Here is a 22694-nt window from a genome sequence, read left to right on the forward strand (position 1 = left end):
GTTTATAATAGTAAATATATATTTAGTTTGAAACTACAGAGTCGTCGAATAGGTCAGAATATATTTTGAATGTTCATATTACTGACCTTAATATAAAATAATATACCCGTGGATAGGCCACTGTAAGAAAGACCTTTACATTTTCTTTTATTGCAATTTTCTTTGCTCTTCAGTGCTGTTAGGTCAAAGATGAACTCTCTCTCTCTCAAGGCTCTGTTCTACAAAATACTGTAACTGGGACTGAAAAAGTCCCTTAAATCTTCCTCCAGTTCCTGTGTGTTTGAGCTTTAATGCGGCTCCGTTGTAAAATACAGAGACCCCCCTCCCAATCAGAGGCACTCAAGACCTCGAGTCCTTCAACGGTGTCTCCTCTTCAATTCTCTCTTCTCCTTTTTCATCCCTTCAGCTCATTCTCTGTTATCCTTTGTCATCTCCCGCTGGTATTTGTGCCCCTCTTCTTCCACCCTTGTGATTTTAAGAAGTGAACATATCTCCGTCTGCCTTACCTTTGCGCTGCGTCCTGCCCCTCCGTAGCGGACGATGGCGATGGTGCCTGTCAAGTTGATGCCTTTGTTAAGGAGATCTTGGTAGTCACTGGTCTTCCCTTGGTTTGCGTACACCAGCTGTCCCTGAAGCAAAAAAACACAAACCTTTTCCAGCCATAGTCAAGGGCACATTACAGAAGGACCTGCACCATTCTAAGCAATGGTGGAGGTCACACCTCGAACTGCGCTACCAATGTCCTGTGACTCAGTTACAGTTTAAACCTGGAGTGTGGCATAGTTAGCTTTCCGCAATAAGGCGCTCTCGGATTTGTTTTAAGGGGTCTTTCCTCGTCAATGAACCCAGAAACTTCAATGTAATAGAACCCTTTCGAACATCACTGTGTTCAGACACCTCAAGAGCAACACTCACACCCACAAAACTGAATCCAGAAACTTCAGTGAAGTACCAGTCTTTTTCACATCACCAAATCCAGACACTACAACGGAACACCACTTCATCTTTCATCAATGTATTCCTACACTCCCAGCAGAGTACCACTCCATCCCAGATCACTGCATTCCTACACTCCAATGGAGTACCACTCCTTCCTACATCACTACATGCAAACATTGCACTGGAGTAAAACTCCTTCCGACATCACTTAAATGACACTGCAATCACGTGCCACTACTTCTTACATCAATGCATTCCTACACTGCAGTTGTGTACCACTCCTTCATATATATGTGTTCTACAAATCAATGAAGTACCACTCGTTACTAGAACAATGTATTCCTACACTTCTGTCACTATATTCAGACACTGCAACAGAATAAATCATGTACTGACATCACTGAACCGAGGAACTTCAATGTAGTACCACACTTTCCCACATCACTGTATTCAGACGCTTCAGCATAGTCCCTCTCCTACTCACTAAATTGAATCTAGATATTCAATGGAGTACCACTTTCTCTCATGTCACTTTATCCAGACATTGCAATGATTTACCACGCCTTTTTAAATCAATATATTTGAGTGCTTCATTGAAGTACCCCTCCTTCCAACATCACTATCTTTAGACACTTCAGGTGTTTAATGGAGTACCACTCATCTCACATTTCTATATTTAAATACCTCCATGGAGTACCACTTTTTCTCACATCCTTACACCCACACACTCCAATGATGTACCATTGCTTCTTACATCAGTGTATTCCTACACTTCAATGGAGCATCATTTCTTCTTACATTAAGGTATTCCAACACTTCATTTGATTACCACTGCTTTCGCATCACTATATCCAGAGAGCGTAGTGAAGTAAAACTCCTGCCCACATCACTGAACCCAGGAACTTCATTGTAGCACCAATCCGTCAAACAACTGTATTTAGACACGCCAACAGAGTACCGTTCCTGCAGAAAAAACTGAATCCAGGTACTTCAGTGGAGTACCACTCATTCTCACATCGCCAACTCCAGACACTGCAATGAAGCACCACTCCTTCTTACCTCAATGTATTCCTACTCTTCAGCAGCGTGCCACTACTTCTTACATCAGTGTATTCCTACACTGTAATGATGTACCACTCATTCCTACATCAATGTATTCCTACTCTGTAATAATCTGTCACTTCTTCCTACATTGATGTATTCCTACACGGAATAGGATTACCACTTCCTACTACATCGATTTCTTTCTACACTGTAATGACGCACCAGTCCCACTTACCTCAATGTAGTCCCACACTGTAATGATGTACTACTTTTCCTTTCTTCAGTGTATTCTTACACTGTAGTAGTGCACCACTTCTTACATCACTCTATTTCTCTATTTCAGTGGAGTACCACCCCTTCTTACCTCAATGTGATCGTACACTTCAACAGAGTGCCAATACTTCTTACATCAGTGTATTACTACACTTCAATGAAGCACCACTCACTTGACCTTGCTGGACGCGAAGCAGCATACACTGCGTTAGAAGTCCCAGTCACATCTTCCTTACCCCAGGACAGCGATCTCTGACCGCTTAATGAAGGAGAGCGACATTCCATCTTTCACGGCTACCATCAATATTTTCACCTCCCTGGTACCAGCTATAAAGTCAAGCTAGAATCTAGGGACAATAGTCCAGATTTACACGCCCCTGGTGACTCCTTGCGCTATACTAGTGTCATTTTTTTACGCTAATGTAGCGTTAAGGAGGCAAATTCCCCTGGCCATATTTACAAAGTCGCACAACCCAGACAGGCCCAAAAAAATAGACCAGTGAAATTTACTAGATATCACTGTGCCACTTTTGAAGTCGTTTTCAACCCTGCTCAAGGCAGACGTTAAAATGGCAGAACCGTAATCTACTATGCGCCTCCCTGTGCTTTGCTGGAAGAGCATCAGAATTGTTGGCGCTAGTGCAGCAAAGCATCCAAATAGCATAAAAAATGTTGACGCTATTGTGGTTTTGTGCGCCATGGTGCGCTGTATTGTAACTACGGCGCACCCATGGGGCCGTTAGGGGACTGCAGGGGGGCGCAAGACAAGCGGCGGCACATCAATGCTGATACACCACTTTCTTGTAAATATGCCTCACTATGTCACCCCATCATGAACAGACAATTGTTTACAGGAATAGAACAAAAACACTTAGACGTAGGACAAACCGTTCTTTCTCCTCACAATGAAAATGTGAGTACACACAGTGCTTTAAATGGGCCAGTACTCTCCGGTACTGAGTACCGACACTTTTTTATTTTAAGAAGGAGAGTACCGGCACGTATCAATAAAAAAGGAATACTTTTAATTGGAGAGTACGGGCACTTCTCAGAATCAAGCAGGTACTCTGGTTGAGAGTACCTGCACTTCTATTTCTCCATTTCAAGCACTGAGTACATGTACAAAACAGCACGCACAGATGATAACTCTGTGCTCCGCCTGTAATCTATTTCGGTCAAAGATTGCAGGTGCTTATTCTTTAAAACATAGTCATTGGGACGAATGTTTTTCTTAGGTACCCACCGTTGGCGCTACAAACGCATGGTTGCTGAATACCTGTGCCCATCACTTACCAGCACCGGTACAAGTTAAGCGCTGCTGTTGAATATGTGCGTCCAGGGACGCTCAGTGGGTCCTTCATCAGTCTTGGAAATCTGTGACACTTTTATAATACTTTTACAATAATATATAAGATGGGCACTATTTTTGATAAATGGTTGATGCGTTATTTGTGTCACTGAGTGTAAGAGGCCACCAGGAATTTGCTGAAAAAACCTTGTTGCGGAACTTCAAACAGAGGTACATGTCAACAATGTGATATAATTGCGGAGAGCTTGTTTTTTTTCTTATTCTACTCCCACGATTTTCACACGAAGGAAAGAACACATTAGCAACCCTTCTGAAGTATACCCAGCCTCCTCGGACTTACCACACCCAACCACAATACCACACTCCTTTGCTCTTCTGCTGGTATTTATAGCCTCCGTGCTTGCTCTCTATTTTATCTGCGCCCCTTTCCCCGCACTAGGTTCACCAAGATTCGCCAAACTTCCTTTCCGGCCATTTCATGCTTTCAGTCACCCCAATATGTGATGTTAGTATTCGTACCTCTCAAAACTTCAAACCGTGACTGACCTGTAAAACTAGCTGTGTGTTCTGGTAGAGCCAAAAGGCATCCTGGAATCTATGCTACCTTCCCTCACCAACAGCACACACGTCTTAAGACTGCACTGAAAACACTCAACTCGGCCGCTGGCTTAAGAGCGCGCAGAGAAGCTTGTCATGGCTAAAACCAGACTCCCAAGTTTGTACAGATGTGAAGTGAACTCTATGGACTTAATGGACCCTTCCCTAAGAAAAAAATAACATCATTCCTGGAAGCAGGGCAAACCCCACCTCGCACCCCCCGGGTAGCAGTCCACCAACAAAACTGCGTAGCTTTGATGACCAGCACAGCCGGACCGCCCATTTCTCTACACCATCGGGCATGTGCCTGGGGGGTGGAGACACTGAAGGCTGCGTTTTAGGGCCCGGGGCTGTTCTTGGTGCTTCTGGCATGTGTTCCTGCTGGCCAGGATTAACTGCAGAAGGCCCAGCGGAGAGAAGAGGTAGAGTTGGAGAAAGAACGGATGGAAAGAGAGAAGGGAGGAAGGGAGCAGGATTGGTTTGAACATTTATGCCAGGCCCCACTGATCAAGTAAGAAAACAGAAGGAGTATATGACCAAAAAAAAGTCAATGGTAACCTTGTCGCCGATGAAGTTAACTCCCTGGAAGAAGAATGTAATTAACTCCATAAAGACGAACTCACGGCTTATCTCGAAACCCCATAACATTTCACCATAGAGATCCCCAGCCAACATTCTCAGCTCCGACACCACTCACAGAATCAAAACATAAACTAAGCCCAAGCTGCTTATTCCAACACTATTCGCAAACGTTTCAACGTAGTAACTGTCATTTCTCACATCACATGTTTTACTTCAGAGCTCGCCACTCCCTACATTCCTGTCCTCGGCTCTCACATCAGTGTGCCCTGTGGGTAATCATTGAAGGTAGGGCCTTCATCTTACTGCCTTGATCCTTGAACCTCACCTGCCATCTGATGGTTTTACTGATTGCGCAATGGGTGTTAATCAACACCAATGACACTCTGTGGACCAAGGAAAACATTGATTGCTTAATGCCATGCTATTTAGAAGAGCACATGTAGATAAGATTAGATAAGAGCAGGCGCTCCCCTTGTAAACATCAGCCAGCAGCTGTGAAAGAGGAAAATGGGTGCATGACTCACGCAGAGAAGATGAGCCCATCAACTCACCCACGGCATAGACTGCTGAAGAGTTGGAGACGCTGTGAGATGTTCGGCACAGACACCCGCAGCGGCAAAGGCTTGATTTTTTTTAGCTAGATTAAGAGGCATCCTTTAGCTATTTTCTTTTTGACATCAAATTCAGGTCCTGAATACTTTCGTTTCTGCTCGGATAAACTACTGTAACTCTGTGTACCTATGTCTTCCTGATTATTTGATCCACAGACCTCAGCTTATCCTGAATTTTTCAGCAAGATTCGTATGTGGAATGAAATGCAGAGAACCCACTTCGTTTGCTCTGATCACTCTTCATAGGCTTCTGGTGAAGAAACTGATTACGTTTAATTCTTTATGCTTGGTGCATAAAGTAATAATTCGGCCAACACGCTCTCCTCTCTATCAAAGGTTTAACTCGTTCTCACCTAATAGAATCCTAAGATCTAGCAGACAGTCTCTTTTAGGAGGGCCCAGGTTCCATCAAAAACCAATTGGTGGACATGCTTTTTCAATGACGGTAGCTGTACTTTGGAACAGTCTGCCAGTCCAAATGCATCAGGAATCTGATATTTGGAAATTTAGTAACAGTCTAATTGTGAGGCTATTTCCTACTCCACAAAACAAATCACTGCTGGAGTGGGCTTGTGAGTAGAAGTGTGGAATTACTCTGCTCTCTGATCCACCACCCCGATAGTAATCAGGATGAATGCTTCGCTTTTACCAATACTAAACTTAATCCAACCTATTGAGGCGCTGAATGGGTTAAATGCTGATGCATCTCCTGAACGAAGATGGGACATTGTTTAGGAGAAGAGAAGCCAATGTGAATGACTCCTTCATGTAATGTAAGTGTCAAAAAGCTGGAGTTTTTTGGGATCCCCTGACGGTTGTGTGTCACAATACTGAGGTCCATAATGACCTGTAAAAATATTGCATCTAAAATACTGACTACCACTGTGTCTTCAAAGTAAGGTAATAAAGTAAAGTATAGATTTACTGTTCTTAACTCCACATCTACTTACCTTGAAGGTATAGTTGTTGCTGATATTGTGAATATGACATTATTGCATGTAGATGTTTCAACCAGAATACGTTACCCCGCACCCCACCTGATGCCAACTACTCTCTGGTATTGGTATTGTATTGTGATAGTTTTTGACGCTCTATCTGGTGAATCCATGCCCTTTGCACTTTAATTTGGAACCTCCAAAACACTCATTTCCGGTTACAGTTTCTATTCTTCTATGCCCCTTATGGGCCAACTTCTTACACACAACATTCATTGATGGCCTACCTTTGAGCAGCACTTGTTTTGAGTTTTCTTCCTCAATTTAGAGCCATTGATTGCCAACTTCCTATAAGGGTCTTCCTGGCAGCTTTACCACACAGAAGGGTGGACTTCTTTAGTATTTGCTTTACAGGGCTGCAACCTCACATACATTTTTGCAGCTGCTTCTCAGCACTGAGCTGTCATTGTGAAGGCAAGTCTTCACATGGGCCTATCCTGGTCATAGGTAACCAAGGAGAGATGGGATTTCAGACCTCACAGGAAATTAGGAAAGTCATCATAATGTCAGACATGGAGTACCGATGGTGAATGAGAGCAGAAGTCTAGTTTTCAATTAAAAAATATTCAACAAATACATGTTTTCTCTCTGTCTTAGCAGGCACAGATTCACAATGTAGCAGAAGTAATGTCCAATGCGTGCCCATAGAAACAGGTGACAGAGTGACATCTTAGGGCCTCAACTTAAGATTTGTACGAGGTATCTATAACCTATGGTATCCAACACTTCCAGTGGACCACACTGTGATCATACCCTGTTGATTGGGGCAAAATAGGAGCGCTTAGGCTGTTGCCCCATCGTTAAATCTTTCTTCACCTAGCCACGGCAGTACTGAGGACGGCTGTGATTTTTGTCTTCTGAATAGAAAAAGAATCATGCATTCCAGTACACTCATGTCTCATTATACCAAAACCAGAGCACACTTAACTGCAGCACTGCTGACTAGATGACCCAAAGTTGTAGGATATCCAGCAACTACATGGTGTACCCAAGAACTGAAAGGGCTTATCTGTAACTATGTACAGACTTTATGCTAGCTAAGGTCTAATGATTTTACTGAATTCTTAAAGAACATAGGATAATCGCCACACTCTAAGGTCAAGTGATCTGCTAAACTTAAGGGAATATTCTGAAAAGGAGGAAGGATCTGTGAGTAGTGTTTAGACTCCCACTAGACTGAAAGTCAGCCTTTCATTGTGACTGGTTATTCCTGCTGACACTGTTCAATGGGGAGAAAGAGGTATAGTAGGACACTGCTGTCAAAGTGTCACTAATGTTTCCTCCTGGTGCACCCGGAGTGAAGAGAGAACTACTACAGCTACATCTTCGAAGCCTGGCTCGGCTCCACCACCTGCAGCATCCCAGAACACCTATGATTCGGAGAGGAGCGGGCCTGTGGGTGCAAAGAATGCCTCCATCCATCTGCTCCTCCTTAGTGCCAAGGACCCACAGTTGTCCAACCACATCTTGTGCCAGCCACACTTGCTGACCCTGTACCTACGCAGCAGAGCAGTGCTGAAGACCTTCAAACTAAAAATGTTCTTCTTTTCTCCACCCCCTCCCGCAAGGGTTTCCAATTTGTCTACCTAATTTCAGGTCTTTGGATCCCTCATTACATGCAGAGGACAACACCCTAAACAATTCCACATTTCTTCTTGGGAGGGGACTCCTGGGATGGCTTGCTCAGCTTGCCTTCTACAATATCTTCCCTCACTCTGACCACTTTTTCTTCACAAGATGGTGAAACGAGTTGCTAATCTCGTATATCACAGCCATCCATATACACAATCATTTCCAGTGCCCCCAAACTGTACAACAAACCTCAGATTTAACTTGGACATCAGGACTGTATAATTTCATTGGGGGTCACAATTGTGGTCGCTAACATGTTTGCACAATGTGACAGGAAGGGGCTCGGGAGTGAATTGAGTACTTGCCGCCTCATGGAGGTAACATAGTTGACTGCGCTGTTGCATTTATTTTTATTTCCCCATATTCACTGACAGCACCCTCCTTTTATTTGTTCCTTACATGTTTCCATGAATTCGTTTTTCATGAACGCCTTGTTCTGTGGTTTGTTCCATAGGATTGTAACCTGCCAGGGGTTGTCTTTCCTTCCAGGTGTCTGCTATTATCTTTTTTCCAAAGACAGTCTTCTCTCTGTAGAAATTGAGGGTGATATTTATGTCCAAGTGGTGCAGCGCAGCACAGCCAGTCACCTTTCTGCGCTGCACTCCGTCACAGGAAAAGGGCAGGAGTGTGTAGCATTTAAAAGAACATTGGGCATTCCTGCCTTTGGCCCGGCACTGGTGTCATTTTGGTTGCCTAACGCCAACGCAGCTGTGTGATGTCTGTCTTGGACTGAGTTTGAGTCCCACTGTTTCTTAGCTTTTTCCGCATCACACATTTTACATGTCGTACATTTTAGCTACATCACATTTTTAGCAGTATTATTTTTTATGTACAAGCATACATGATATTATCCTGAGAAGGTGGGGTACATGACATCTGCTTCTAGCTTGCTTTTTTGACACACAATCAGGAAGACTTTGTGCAAAGCTACATACAGAACAAAATATTCTAGTTGCTGTGTTGCCGGGTTCTGTGACAGATTCTAATACAAAGACAAAGTATCACGTCAGAGCTGCATCTTCTAGCACAGTACACTTTTATTATATAAGAAATGCCTTGACTGGATGGGTCAGAGGGGCATTCCAGCCGCAACCTTCCTGGGACCTCTGTGCTGGACAATGCAGCTTAACTGGCTCTGATCCACAAGCCTCCTGGCAAAGATTGCCATTCATCCCAAAGGCAGACTCTTGATACCAGTTTCAGATATAAGGCTAAAGCTAATCCTTTGGATTGGGCAGGAAGAAGGGTAGAGCTAAATATGCTCTCTTTAGAGTATAAGGGCCAGTAGGAATCTCTAGAATTCCTAGAATTATCTAACAATGGTGGAAATGGCCATTGTTTTCACTCTGTTAATAATGCTGATTATTTTGTTCTGTTTCATATGTCTAATGATCACAGCTCATTCTTTCTATATAAATGCATTGAAAACTCATCATTTATTTTCGCCATGTATTCGCCTTGGCGTGCATGAGTAATATGATGAAAGGGTGAGATCTGTTTCTAAGGCTTCCCTGGGGAGCCACAGATTCATGTTTCAGGTTGCCACAATCACCTTCTTCCTGTAAGGTTACGGGTTCAAGTGAGACACTGCGAGCTAGACAGGAACCGGGCCGACATTTTCTGATGGTGTGGAAGGACACAGTCCCCCACATTCTGAAGTTCTGCCGTCCCACACAGGCGGTCCTGTTCCATAACAGGAATCGCATCACAGGAGGATTGTTTTTGGCAGGAGGGGTACCCTCCTGCACAAAAGCAATCCCTGGGGCATTTTCCTCTTTCTATGTGTGCTGCCGAATGCAGCACACAAAGAAAGAGAAAAAAAGGAGAAGAAATAAAGATATTTCTTCTCTTTGCACCACACTGAGGAGGTGTAGCAGTTTTGGCGCCTTCCCAGGTCTCCCACTTTTGGTAAATCTGGGAATGCATCAAAATCTATGAATGTTGTGTGGGAACACCCATGCAACACCCATTGAAGGCCTCCCTGTGGCAGAGTAACACAATGCAGCGATTCATGATATGTTGCTTGACTCCAGATTTATGAAGCCACTCTTGGCCATGTAAGTGGCCTTATGTGGCTTCATAAATCACCTTTGGGCTTGCATCGCGCTTGCACCACATTGCATAATGCAAGAGCAACGCAAGCCCGACATAAATATGCCCCTCTAACTTTGATAGTAAGAAACACTTTCCTCGCGCAACCAGCATCAAAGTGAAAAATACTACAAATCTTTTAACTTCTCCACAGAGGTGCCTTCTAATCCAATGGTTCCCAAACTGTGGTCCGCCGACCCCCAGGGGTCCGTGACACATTCCCAGGGGTCCGCAGGCCTCGGCTGGGAGGAAGGCAATTCTCCAGGTGGGGCCTCTGACAAACACGCGTGCTGCTTGTTTTCATATTTATTACTTCCTTTGTTAAGCAGTTTTAAACGCACTGCAAAGCTCCTTGTACTGCAAAAATAAAAGCTTCAAGCTTACTCAAGTGATTAATGTATCTGCTGGAGAGAGATGGGAGTTTTGCGCAGTGGCAGTTTTGACTCAAAGGTAGCGCAGATGGTTAAAATCCCGCCTGCAAAGAACGTGAATCATGCAAAGAACAGTATTTTATGTGCATGGCACAGTGGGTTACTGCTTTTGTCACAGAGATTATTTGGTTACTGCACATTTCATAATCGTAATCTAGCACAGTGAGCTGTGAACTGCCATTAAAGAGCTCCATGCAGACCGCATGGCACAAATTAGAAAGTTGTTTTTTTTCCTAGTCTTTCATTTTCCTTATGCTGCTAAAAAAGGTTTGCTTGTGTAGAAATACATTCTTATTACTAACGTCATCGCTAATCACTGTGCTGTGTTCTGAATCCTAAATTTGTGCTTCTCTGGACCAAGCACTCTTAGAAAATGCCTACCAGTGTGGATGACATGTGAATCCTACACCTTGTAGTCCCCTGTAAAGTGCCCTGCTACCCTACAGTGGTATGAGAGGTGCTATAAAACAAATCAAGTACATGTGACAAAGAGGCTAGGGAGAGATCAGAGGCCCTTATGGTTTACTTCCTTTATCCTTCACTTATTGATGTGAAAAAGCTTTCTCAGATCTTGCATACCTAAAAAATAAAAATGGAAATCGCTCCGGAAATGTAGAATCCGACCTGGGGATTCACCTTTCCTAAATAAAACCAAACATTGAAAAGGTAGTTGCCGAGATGCACTGCCAACCTTCCCAATAAAATGTCTCAGTTGTTGCATATTTTTTCAATATAAAATAATTTTTCTTTAGTAATTAGAGTATTTGTTTGGTGTGTACTTGTTACATCTTTTGCAAATTACTGTTTTAATGTTTGAAAATTAAATTGTACGAATTGCTGGGGGTCCCCGGCTTCCAGTAATGATTCATTGGGGGTCCACAGGAGTCAAAAGGTTGGGAACCACTGTTCTAATCCTTTCTCTAGAACTCAACATGACTACCTCTCAGTGGGCCCCGGCACTCGCCATGTAGATTGCTTAGCGGAAACTCCTGTTGGACACTGAATAAATTCTATATTTTCTCTGCCGCTTTATGTGGGGTCCTTGGCATGGGGCCAGTGATTTCCATCAGCCCACTAGGTAAGCCTCATCCATGACCTTCACCTAAGAATTGTTTTTTACCATAATGAGGGTGATGTGAAAGATACGGGAGCTATCAAATTCTTCTCAAGTCTCATAAAGTATGACTGCAGATGCAAAGTGCTGTAACAAAATAACTGAATTGTGAGGGATAAGGAAACGAGAAAGGCCACTTAAATATGTGAAGAGGCTTCTTGGCTGTCTTCTGTCTTCTGCTCAACTTACTTGGTGAGCTGAGGCAAAATGTCGTACAAAAATACTTTTTCATGTCCCATCAGTGGTACTCTGATAACTAAAATCAAAGAGTTTCCTAGAAAAGGCCCAGTGGTATTTATACATGCCCTTAGCGCCACATTCACATTTATTCAGCACAAAAAACAGATGTTGAACAACACAATCTCAACAGAGTAACAACTTTTCCAGCTGAGTCTTGTTGGGTATGTATTCTCAGAGACCATGTTCTGACCCGCGTTATTGAGATCTCCACAGCCACAGATGCAAGGACCCCGAGGAGTTATCAACAAGGAAATAAGAGTAGGTATGAATAGGCTATATCATTGTTTTTAATTTGATCCTACATCATTAATTTGACACTACATCACTCCGTGGTCGGATCTTCATTCATTAACAGTTGGCCCAGAGCCACATCCTACAAAACCTGACTGAAACTCGAGATTCTAGCAGTTGGCATCCATGACATTGTGCATGCCAGATCTCCCTAGGGGCTCTCTCCCCAAAGCCTGCTGCACATAGATGGTACTTGCAGTGTTTCATGACATGTACCCTTCACCGCAGGGACTGGCCACAATGGTGGTAGGAACATTTTCAGAGCTGTATTAATGATTGTTGGTAGGAACATTTTAAGAGCTGTATTAATAATTTTAAACTACAAAATGTAAAGCAGAAGTCACAGACTTCTCCCTTGAGTAGTACCGCTGGTTCCAACAATTATAAGTGTGGAATCTTTGGTGATAGTTCGCAGTTGCAAGGTACACAAGAGCAGGAGTTGTGACAAGTTGCCCTACAGCTTTCTCAGCCACACTTCTTCTGGAGGCTGCCTAGCGGCAGAAGTACCCTAATGGAAATATTGGACAAATCAAGTCTATTGGATTCGGTTACTGGCATGGAGGTATTTAGACGTCTATTGCACCTCTATGGAGAAAACTCTAATTCGAGTTGCAGCTTGGAAATATTTGATGTTGCATGGTGTTGATTTTTCAGTTTTGGTATTTTTAGTTAACCAGTCGAGTTCCTAGTGTTTTTCCTACATGACTTTTGAAGCCCAATATCTAAAAACCCGAACGCCACAGGTGAATCCAGCTGATTCTTTTTTCACAGGTCAGTTGGGCAAGTTCTCACCAAGGGAAAATTTGCAAAGCCATTAATTTCGGCACTAAATATACAGGACTGTAACTTGGTCAGTAAGATTTGGGGGGGGGGTCTAGCTTCAGATTTTCTGACAGTCAGGCTGGCATATAATATTTAAATTAATTATATAGCAAGCAGGGTGCATGAGTGGGGCCCAAGGGGCAGTGGAAAGGGAGAGGAATGCGGTTTAGTATGAGTACTAAAAGAGAAAATAAAATATTCGGTACAATAACCAATATTTTTTACGAATTTCACACAGTGCATGTGCTTTTTTTGTCTGTGTGTATGTAAAAGTACCCGCTGAAATCCGGCTGATATCTCACAATACTGACTGAAAGCACCTGTACCCAAAAATGCATAAGAAAGTACATTTATTAGGGGAGTGTAACACCCCAAACACCACCCACCCACACCTGCCCCCAGAAGCTACGCTCCTCAAAACATAAATCATGTTATCGGGGTCTAGTTCGAAGGCACCATAACTTTACCTTGGGGTTGCCTGGAGGAGAGTAGGCTGCGTAGGGCTGCACCACATCCGGATCTCGTTGGTCTGCAGTGTCTCCCTTCTCCGTGAGTTGGGAGGTAAAAGCTATAGATCCGCTGGGCGAAACTGAAAAGGAAAGCGTTACTCATAAGAAGATAGGTAGAATATAACACCACAGCTCATGACTGAGCCTTTTTTTTCATTTTTACGTACATTTTTCTGTTAGTCAATTGCTTGCTTTTGGCTCCGGTTCGTAAAATCCTTCGTCATGGACTGTTGTTGTTAGGATGGGAGAGAATGTATCTGGTTCCTAGTAACTGAGAGCTCGGCCCAAAAATAAGTGGCCACAAACAAGCCTGAAATAAACTGCAAAACTCCAAGCTTTCAACCAGCAACTACCATGTTGTAAATGCCCCTTGCGTGGCAACAGCGTACTGCTTCTCTATACATACGAAACCAAGCAAAGTCCCTGAGAAAGAACCCAAGACTGCAGGAAACAGGCAGGGGGAATAAAGGGCGGAGTGAAGGTTGGAAGAGCACTAACTTGCCAGTCTACTTATCTAGCTAGGTGAGTGATGTTCAATGTGAGATAATAAGCACCACTACACCTCTGCTCTCTACCGCACTGCAGGCACAAGCTGCCAGCCTGCCCTATGGCCAATCATGACGCTGCTCAGTGCAGCGTTAGGATTGGCTGGAGCGCCCTGGCTGGGCGATCCAAAGCAGACTGGGAGCCTGGGCTTGCTCTCTGCAACCCGGCAACACAGTGCCGGGTTGGAGAGAGCCCTTGTGCGCAAGTGTGTTTGGCCGGCCCGAGATGGCCGGCCAAACATACGTGCGCAGTGAGGGGAGTGCTCTGTGCGCTCCCCTCAGTGCTCATCACCCCCATGGCCTGCCCCTTTAAAAACAAAATTATAATAAATATCGCTTAGTATTGTTTTATTTTTAGAGGAGCCGCCCCTGAGTGCATGACCGGGCGCAAGTTATAGTTGGTTCATTATATGTTAACTGCCAAAATGTTACGGGGGTTTATAACATCACTTTAGTCCTTGTTTTGTTTCTGTTTTTTTTAACATAAGATGTTGTTACTAACTATGACATTACTTTATAGATATATATATATATATATGAGCTCACTTGTGTGTAGGTATCATGTATGTGCACATATGTGCGTGTGTGCTTGTGCAGGAAATTCCCCTTTCCTGGGTGGTCACCCTGGATTTTTCACCTTTTGTTAGACCCATATTTCTGCTGGCTTTAGACATCTGTACACTTTAACCCCGCTAATCAGTAGTAAAGAGCCTATCATCCATATTTAAATTTGGTTGAATTGGCATACTCCTAATTAGTGTTTTTCACTTGCTTATAGGTCCCCTGGTTGCATTTTGTGTCATCTATATGATACAAAATACAACCAGGGCCTGGAAGTTAAATGCCACTAGTGAACTGCAGCACGTATTTTGCCATCAACTGTAGTGGTAGTGTAAACATGGCTTCAGGCCTACTATTGTAACCTGACTGTAGATATGTAATAACGTCAATTTGACTGGTCAAAATAATCCCTTGTAACGTTTAAAAACCTTGCTTTTAATACTGATAAGTCACAGCTATGAAGGCCTTGTAGTCCACAAGGCAGTACACATGGTATTTAAAAGTAAGAAATGTAGCAATTTAATGTTACCATGTCCTTATAATGAGTAGCACACACACACTATTTTCACTGTGGCAACTGTCCTATGTAGAAAACTGCTTAAAATACTAATACTGTCTTGGGAATTAGACCAGCTAGAGAAATAATTAAAACATAATTTACAAAAAGTTATTAAAAATCCAATTCAATAGTTGTAGGAAAGTACCATCTTGCCTGGCATGTTACCCCCATTTTTCACTGTATATATGTTGTTTTAGTTGTATGTGTCACTGGGACCCTGGTAACCCAGGGCCCCAGTGCTCATAAGTGTGCCTGAATGTGTTACCTGTGTAGTGACTAACTGTCTCACTGAGGCTCTGCTAATCAGAACCTCAGTGGTTATGCTCTCTCATTTCTTTCCAAATTGTCACTGACAGGCTAGTGACCATTTTTTACCAATTTACATTGGCTTACTGGAACACCCTTATAATTCCCTAGTATATGGTACTGAGGTACCCAGGGTATTGGGGTTCCAGGAGATCCCTATGGGCTGCAGCATTTCTTTTGCCACCCATAGGGAGCTCTGACAATTCTTACCCAGGCCTGCCACTGCAGCCTGAGTGAAATAACGTCCACGTTATTTCACAGCCATTTTACACTGCACTTAAGTAACTTATAAGTCACCTATATGTCTAACCTTTACCTGGTAAAGGTTAGGTGCAAAGTTACTTAGTGTGAGGGCACCCTGGCACTAGCCAAGGTGCCCCCACATTGTTCAGAGCCAATTCACTGAACTTTGTGAGTGCAGGGACACCATTACACGCGTGCACTACATATAGGTCACTACCTATATGTAGCTTCACCATGGTAACTCCGAATATGGCCATGTAACATGTCTATGATCATGGAATTGCCCCCTCTATGCCATCCTGGCATTGTTGGTACAATTCCATGATCCCAGTGGTCTGTAGCACAGACCCTGGTACTGCCAGACTGCCCTTCCTGGGGTTTCTCTGCAGCTGCTGCTGCTACCAACCCCTCAGACAGGCAGCTGCCCTCCTGGGGTCCAGCCAGGCCTGGCCCAGGATGGCAGAACAAAGAACTTCCTCTGAGAGAGGGTGTGACACCCTCTCCCTTTGGAAAATGGTGTGAAGGCAGGGGAGGAGTAGCCTCCCCCAGCCTCTGGAAATGCTTTGTTGGGCACAGATGTGCCCAATTCTGCATAAGCCAGTCTACACCGGTTCAGGGACCCCTTAGCCCCTGCTCTGGCGCGAAACTGGACAAAGGAAAGGGGAGTGACCACTCCCCTGACCTGCACCTCCCCTGGGAGGTGTCCAGAGCTCCTCCAGTGTGCTCCAGACCTCTGCCATCTTGGAAACAGAGGTGCTGCTGGCACACTGGACTGCTCTGAGTGGCCAGTGCCACCAGGTGACGTCAGAGACTCCTTGTGATAGGCTCCTTCAGGTGTTAGTAGCCTTTCCTCTCTCCTAGGTAGCCAAACCCTCTTTTCTGGCTATTTAGGGTCTCTGTCTCTGGGGAAACTTTAGATAACGAATGCATGAGCTCAGCCGAGTTCCTCTGCATCTCCCTCTTCACCTTCTGATAAGGAATCGACCGCTGACCGCGCTGGAAGCCTGCAAACCTGCAACATAGTAGCAAAGACGACTACTGCAACTCTGTAACGCTGATCCTGCCGCCTTCTCGACTGTTTTCCTGCTTGTGCATGCTGTGGGGGTAGTCTGCCTCCTCTCTGCACCAGAAGCTCCGAAGAAATCTCCCGTGGGTCGACGGAATCTTCCCCCTGCAACCGCAGGCACCAAAAAGCTGCATTACCGGTCCCTTGGGTCTCCTCTCAGCACGACGAGCGAGGTCCCTCGAATCCAGCGACACCGTCCAAGTGACCCCCACAGTCCAGTGACTCTTCAGCCCAAGTTTGGTGGAGGTAAGTCCTTGCCTCACCTCGCTGGGCTGCATTGCTGGGAACCGCGACTTTGCAAGCTTCTCCGGCCCCTGTGCACTTCCGGCGGAAATCCTTCGTGCACAGCCAAGCCTGGGTCCACGGCACTCTAACCTGCATTGCACGACTTTCTAAGTTGGTCTCCGGCGACGTGGGACTCCTTTGTGCAACTTCGGCGAGCACCGTTTCACGCATCCTCGTAGTGCCTGTTTCTGGCACTTCTCCGGGTGCTACCTGCTTCAGCGAGGGCTCTTTGTCTTGCTCGACGTCCCCTCTCTCTGCAGGTCCAATTTGCGACCTCCTGGTCCCTCCTGGGCCCCAGCAGCGTCCAAAAACGCCAAACGCACGATTTGCGTGTAGCAAGGCTTGTTGGCGTCCATCCGGCGGGAAAATACTTCTGCACGACTCTCCAAGGTGTGGGGGATCCATCCTCCAAAGGGGAAGTCTCTAGCCCTTGTCGTTCCTGCAGTATTCACAGTTCTTCAGCCTAGTAAGAGCTTCTTTGCACCAACCGCTGGCATTTCTTGGGCATCTGCCCATCTCCGAGCTGCTTGTGACTTTTGGACTTGGTCCCCTTGTTCCACAGGTACCCTCAGACAGGAATCCATCGTTGTTGCATTGCTGATTTGTGTTTTCCTTGCATTCTCCCTCTAACACGACTATTTTGTCCTTAGGGGAACTTTAGTGCACTTTGCACTCACTTTTCAGGGTCTTGGGGAGGGTTATTTTTCTAACTCTCACTATTTTCTAATAGTCCCAGCGACCCTCTACAAGGTCACATAGGTTTGGGGTCCATTCGTGGTTCGCATTCCACTTCTGGAGTATATGGTTTGTGTTGCCCCTATCCCTATGTTTCCCCATTGCATCCTATTGTAACTATACATTGTTTGCACTGTTTTCTAAGACTATACTGCATATTTTTGCTATTGTGTATATATATCTTGTGTATATTTCCTATCCTCTCACTGAGGGTACACTCTAAGATACTTTGGCATATTGTCATAAAAATAAAGTACCTTTATTTTTAGTATAACTGTGTATTGTGTTTTCTTATGATATTGTGCATATGACACTAAGTGGTACTGTAGTAGCTTCACACGTCTCCTAGTTCAGCCTAAGCTGCTCTGCTAAGCTACCATTATCTATCAGCCTAAGCTGCTAGACACCCTATACACTAATAAGGGATAACTGGGCCTGGTGCAAGGTGCAAGTACCCCTTGGTACTCACTACAAGCCAGTCCAGCCTCCTACATTGGTTGTGCAGCGGTGGGATAAGTGCTTTGAGACTACTTACCACTCTTGTCATTGTACTTTTCATAAGAGAAAAATATACAAAACAAGGTCAGTGTATATACACATAGCCAAAAAGTTTTGCATTTCCTCTTTTCACTCTTTTCTAAGTGCTGAAAAGTACTTCTAAACTTTCAAAAAGTTCTTAAAAGTTTAAAAAGTTTTTTTTCTGTCTTTCCAAAAAGTTCTGAAAACTTTTTTATCTTTTGCTATCACTTTAACTCTCTCTAAAAAATGTCTGGCACAGGCCAAAAAGTTGAACTGTCCAAACTTGCATATGATCACCTTAGCTGGAAAGGAGCAAGGAGTCTCTGCATAGAGAGAGGTTTGAGTGTAGGGAAGAATCCTTCCTTAGAACTGTTAATTAATATGCTTAGAGTACAGGATAAGGCCATAAGTGCCCAATCTGTAGAAAAAGTAGCTAATGGTTCTCAATCTGATCCAGGGACTCCCCCAGGAAAAGGTTCAGGAAAGAAACTTCTCAGCCTGCCCATTACTAGACAGTCTAGCATAGTTGGTACAGAGGTTGAATCACATCATACTGATGATGTGCTCTCACATTATGCTGGTAGCCAAGCTGTTAGGGTGCCCTTTGTAAGGGACAGGTCTCCTTCTGTTCATTCCCATCATACCTCTGTATCTAGAAATGTCCCTCCCACCCACCCTGATGACAGATTGTTAGAAAGGGAGCTCAATAGATTGAGAGTGGAGCAAACCAGACTGAAGCTCAAGAAGCAACAGCTGGATTTGGATAGACAGTCTTTAGAAATAGAGAGGGAAAGACAGAAGATGGGTTTAGATACCCATGGTGGCAGCAGCAGTATTCCCCATAGTCATCCTGCAAAAGAGCATGATTCCAGGAATCTGCATAAGATAGTTCCCCCTTACAAGGAGGGGGATGACATTAACAAGTGGTTTGCTGCACTTGAGAGGGCCTGTGCTGTACAGGATGTCCCTCAAAAGCAGTGGGCTGCTATCCTATGGCTATCATTTACTGGAAAAGGTAGGGATAGGCTCCTTACTGTAAAAGAAAATGATGCTAACAATTTCCAAGTTCTTAAGAATGCACTCCTGGATGGTTATGGCTTAACCACTGAACAGTACAGGATAAAGTTCAGAGATACCAAAAAGGAGTCTTCACAAGACTGGGTTGATTTCATTGACCAGGCAGTGAAGGCCTTGGAGGGGTGGTTACATGGCAGTAAAGTTACTGATTATGACAGCCTGTATAACTTGATCCTGAGAGAGCATATTCTTAATAATTGTGTGTCTGATTTGTTGCACCAGTACTTGGTGGACTCTGATCTGACCTCTCCCCAAGAATTGGGAAAGAAGGCAGACAAATGGGTCAGAACAAGAGTGAACAGAAAAGTTCATACAGGGGGTGACAAAGATGGCAACAAAAAGAAGGATGGTAAGTCTTCTGACAAGGGTGGGGACAAATCTAAAAATGAGTCTTCATCAGGCCCACAAAAACACTCTGGTGGGGGTGGTGGGCCCAAATCCTCCTTTAATCAGAACAAGGAAAAGAAACCATGGTGCTATTTATGTAAAATAAAAGGCCATTGGACAACAGATCCCAGTTGTCCAAAGAAAGGCACCACAGCTCCTACCACTACAACCCCTACTGCTACACCTAGTGTCCCTACTAATAGCAGTGGTGGTGGGAGCAAACCTACTAATAGCCAATCCAAGGGAGTAGCTGGGCTCACTTTTGGTAATTTAGTTGGGGTTGGTCTGATTAGGGAGACCACAGAGGCTACTTTAGTCTCTGAAGGGGCTATTGACTTAGCCACTTTGGTTGCTTGCCCCCATAACTTGGAGAAGTACAAGCAACTAACCCTAATAAATGGTGTTGAGGTCCAGGCCTACAGGGACACAGGTGCCAGTGTCACAATGGTGATTGAGAAACTGGTGCACCCTGAACAACACATACTTGGACACCAGTACCAAGTAACCGATGCTCACAACATAACACAAAGCCACCCCATGGCTGTTGTAAATCTCAACTGGGGGGGGCTATCTGGTCCAAAGAAAGTTGTGGTAGCTTCAGATTTACCTGTAGACTGTCTATTAGGGAACGATTTGGAGACATCATCTTGGTCAGATGTGGAGTTGGAGGCCCATGCAGCAATGCTGGGCATCCCAGGGCATATTTTTGCTTTAACAAGGGCTCAGGCCAAAAAGCAAAAAGGACAGGGAAGCTTGGATCCTGGAACAATGGACTAGGGCTAGTAGAAGCAAACCACTTCCTACTATCCCTCCCTCTACAGTGGATTCTACTTCTGAGGAAGAAGAATTCCCTCCCTGTGCAGAACCTACACCAGAGGAGCTGGAAGCAGACACTGCTGAGCTTTTGGGTGAAGGGGGGCCTGCCAGAGAGGAGCTGAGTGTGGCACAGCAAACCTGTCCCACATTAGAGGGTCTCAGACAGCAAGCTGTCAAACAGGCTAATGGGGATGTCAGTGACTCACACAGAGTTTACTGGGAGGACAACCTCTTGTACACTGAGCATAGGGATCCTAAACCTGGAGCTGCCAGGAGATTAGTGATTCCTCAGGAGTACAGAAAGTTCCTCCTAACACTGGCACATGACATTCCCCTAGCTGGGCACCTGGGTCAAATGAAAACTTGGGACAGATTGGTACCATTGTTTCATTGGCCTAGGATGTCTGAGGACACAAAATAATTTTGTAAGTCCTGTGAAACCTGTCAAGCCAGTGGCAAGACAGGTGGCACTCCAAAGGCACCCCTTATCCCACTGCCTGTGGTTGGGGTTCCCTTTGAAAGGGTAGGGGTTGACATAGTTGGCCCCCTTGACCCTCCTACTGCTTCAGGCAATAGGTTTATCTTGGTGGTAGTGGACCATGCCACAAGATATCCTGAAGCTATTCCTTTAAGGACCACTACAGCTCCTGCAGTGGCAAAGGCCCTCCTGGGAATATTTTCCAGGGTGGGCTTCCCAAAGGAAGTAGTATCAGACAGAGGAAGCAATTTCATGTCTGCATACTTAAAGGCCATGTGGAAGGAGTGTGGTGTAACTTACAAGTTCACAACACCCTATCATCCACAAACAAATGGACTGGTGGAGAGATTTAATAAAACTCTCAAAGGCATGATTATGGGACTCCCTGAAAAACTCCGCAGGAGATGGGATATCCTTCTACCATGCCTCCTTTTTGCCTACAGGGAGGTACCCCAGAAAGGAGTGGGCTTCAGCCCCTTTGAACTTCTTTTTGGACACCCTGTTAGGGGTCCACTCACACTTGTAAAGGAGGGTTGGGAACAACCTTTAAAAGCTCCTAAGCAGGATATTGTGGATTATGTACTTGGCCTCAGATCAAGGATGGCTGAGTACATGAAAAAGGCCAGTAAAAACCTTCAGGCCAGCCAAGAGCTCCAGAAGCAATGGCATGATCAGAAGGCTGTTTTGGTTCAGTACCAACCAGGGCAGAAAGTGTGGGTCTTGGAGCCTGTGGCCCCAAGAGCACTCCAAGATAAATGGAGTGGACCCCACACAATTGTTGAAAAGAAGGGGGAAGTAACCTACTTGGTTGACTTAGGCACTGCCAGGAGTCCCCTTAGGGTGCTCCATGTCAACCGCCTGAAACCCTACTATGACAGGGCTGATCTCACCCTGCTCATGGCAACAGATGAGGGACAGGAAGAAGACAGTGATCCTCTACCTGATCTCTTCTCTTCCACAGAACAAGATGCTCTTGTGGAAGGTGTAGTTTTGGCTGATTGTCTTACTGCTGAGCAGAAAGATAATTGCATAAATCTCCTAGGACAATTTTCAGAACTCTTCTCCATTGTGCCAGGCACCACTTCTTGGTGTGAGCACACTATAGATACTGGAGACAGTTTACCTGTCAAAAGTAAGATCTATAGGCAGCCTGACCATGTCAGGGACTGCATAAAGCAAGAAGTTCAGAAGATGTTGGAACTAGGAGTGGTTGAGCACTCTGACAGTCCATGGGCTTCTCCTGTGGTACTGGTACCAAAACCCAATTCTAAAGATGGAAAGAAGGAAATGAGGTTTTGTGTAGACTATAGAGGTCTCAACTTGGTAACCAAAACTGATGCTCACCCTATACCCAGGGCAGATGAGCTAATAGATACACTGGCATCTGCCAAGTATCTAAGCACTTTTGATTTGACTGCAGGGTATTGGCAGATCAAAATGTCAGAAGATGCTAAACCTAAGACCGCATTTTCTACCATTGGAGGACATTACCAGTTTACTGTAATGCCTTTTGGTTTGAAAAATGCACCTGCCACTTTTCAGAGGTTGGTGAACACAGTCCTGCAAGGGCTGGAAGCTTTCAGTGCAGCATATTTGGATGATATAGCTGTCTTTAGCTCCAGCTGGGATGATCACCT

The 22694-nt window shown here is 44.7% G+C and overlaps 1 protein-coding gene across 1 annotated transcript in view; it reads right to left on the minus strand.

Annotated features, from left to right (window-relative positions):
- NAALADL1 (N-acetylated alpha-linked acidic dipeptidase like 1) overlaps positions 1-22694 on the minus strand; it is a 208604-nt gene that overhangs the window by 140041 nt on the left and 45869 nt on the right. The window contains exons 3-4 of the mRNA XM_069207973.1: positions 13439-13560; positions 507-629 (exon numbers count right to left, since the gene is read on the minus strand). Of these exons, the coding sequence (XP_069064074.1) occupies positions 507-629; positions 13439-13560 (245 nt within the window). The remainder of the gene's footprint in view (positions 1-506; positions 630-13438; positions 13561-22694) is intronic.

The sequence above is a fragment of the Pleurodeles waltl genome, chromosome 9 (assembly GCF_031143425.1).
Source record: "Pleurodeles waltl isolate 20211129_DDA chromosome 9, aPleWal1.hap1.20221129, whole genome shotgun sequence".
In the NCBI taxonomy this organism is placed as follows: Eukaryota; Metazoa; Chordata; class Amphibia; order Caudata; family Salamandridae; genus Pleurodeles; species Pleurodeles waltl.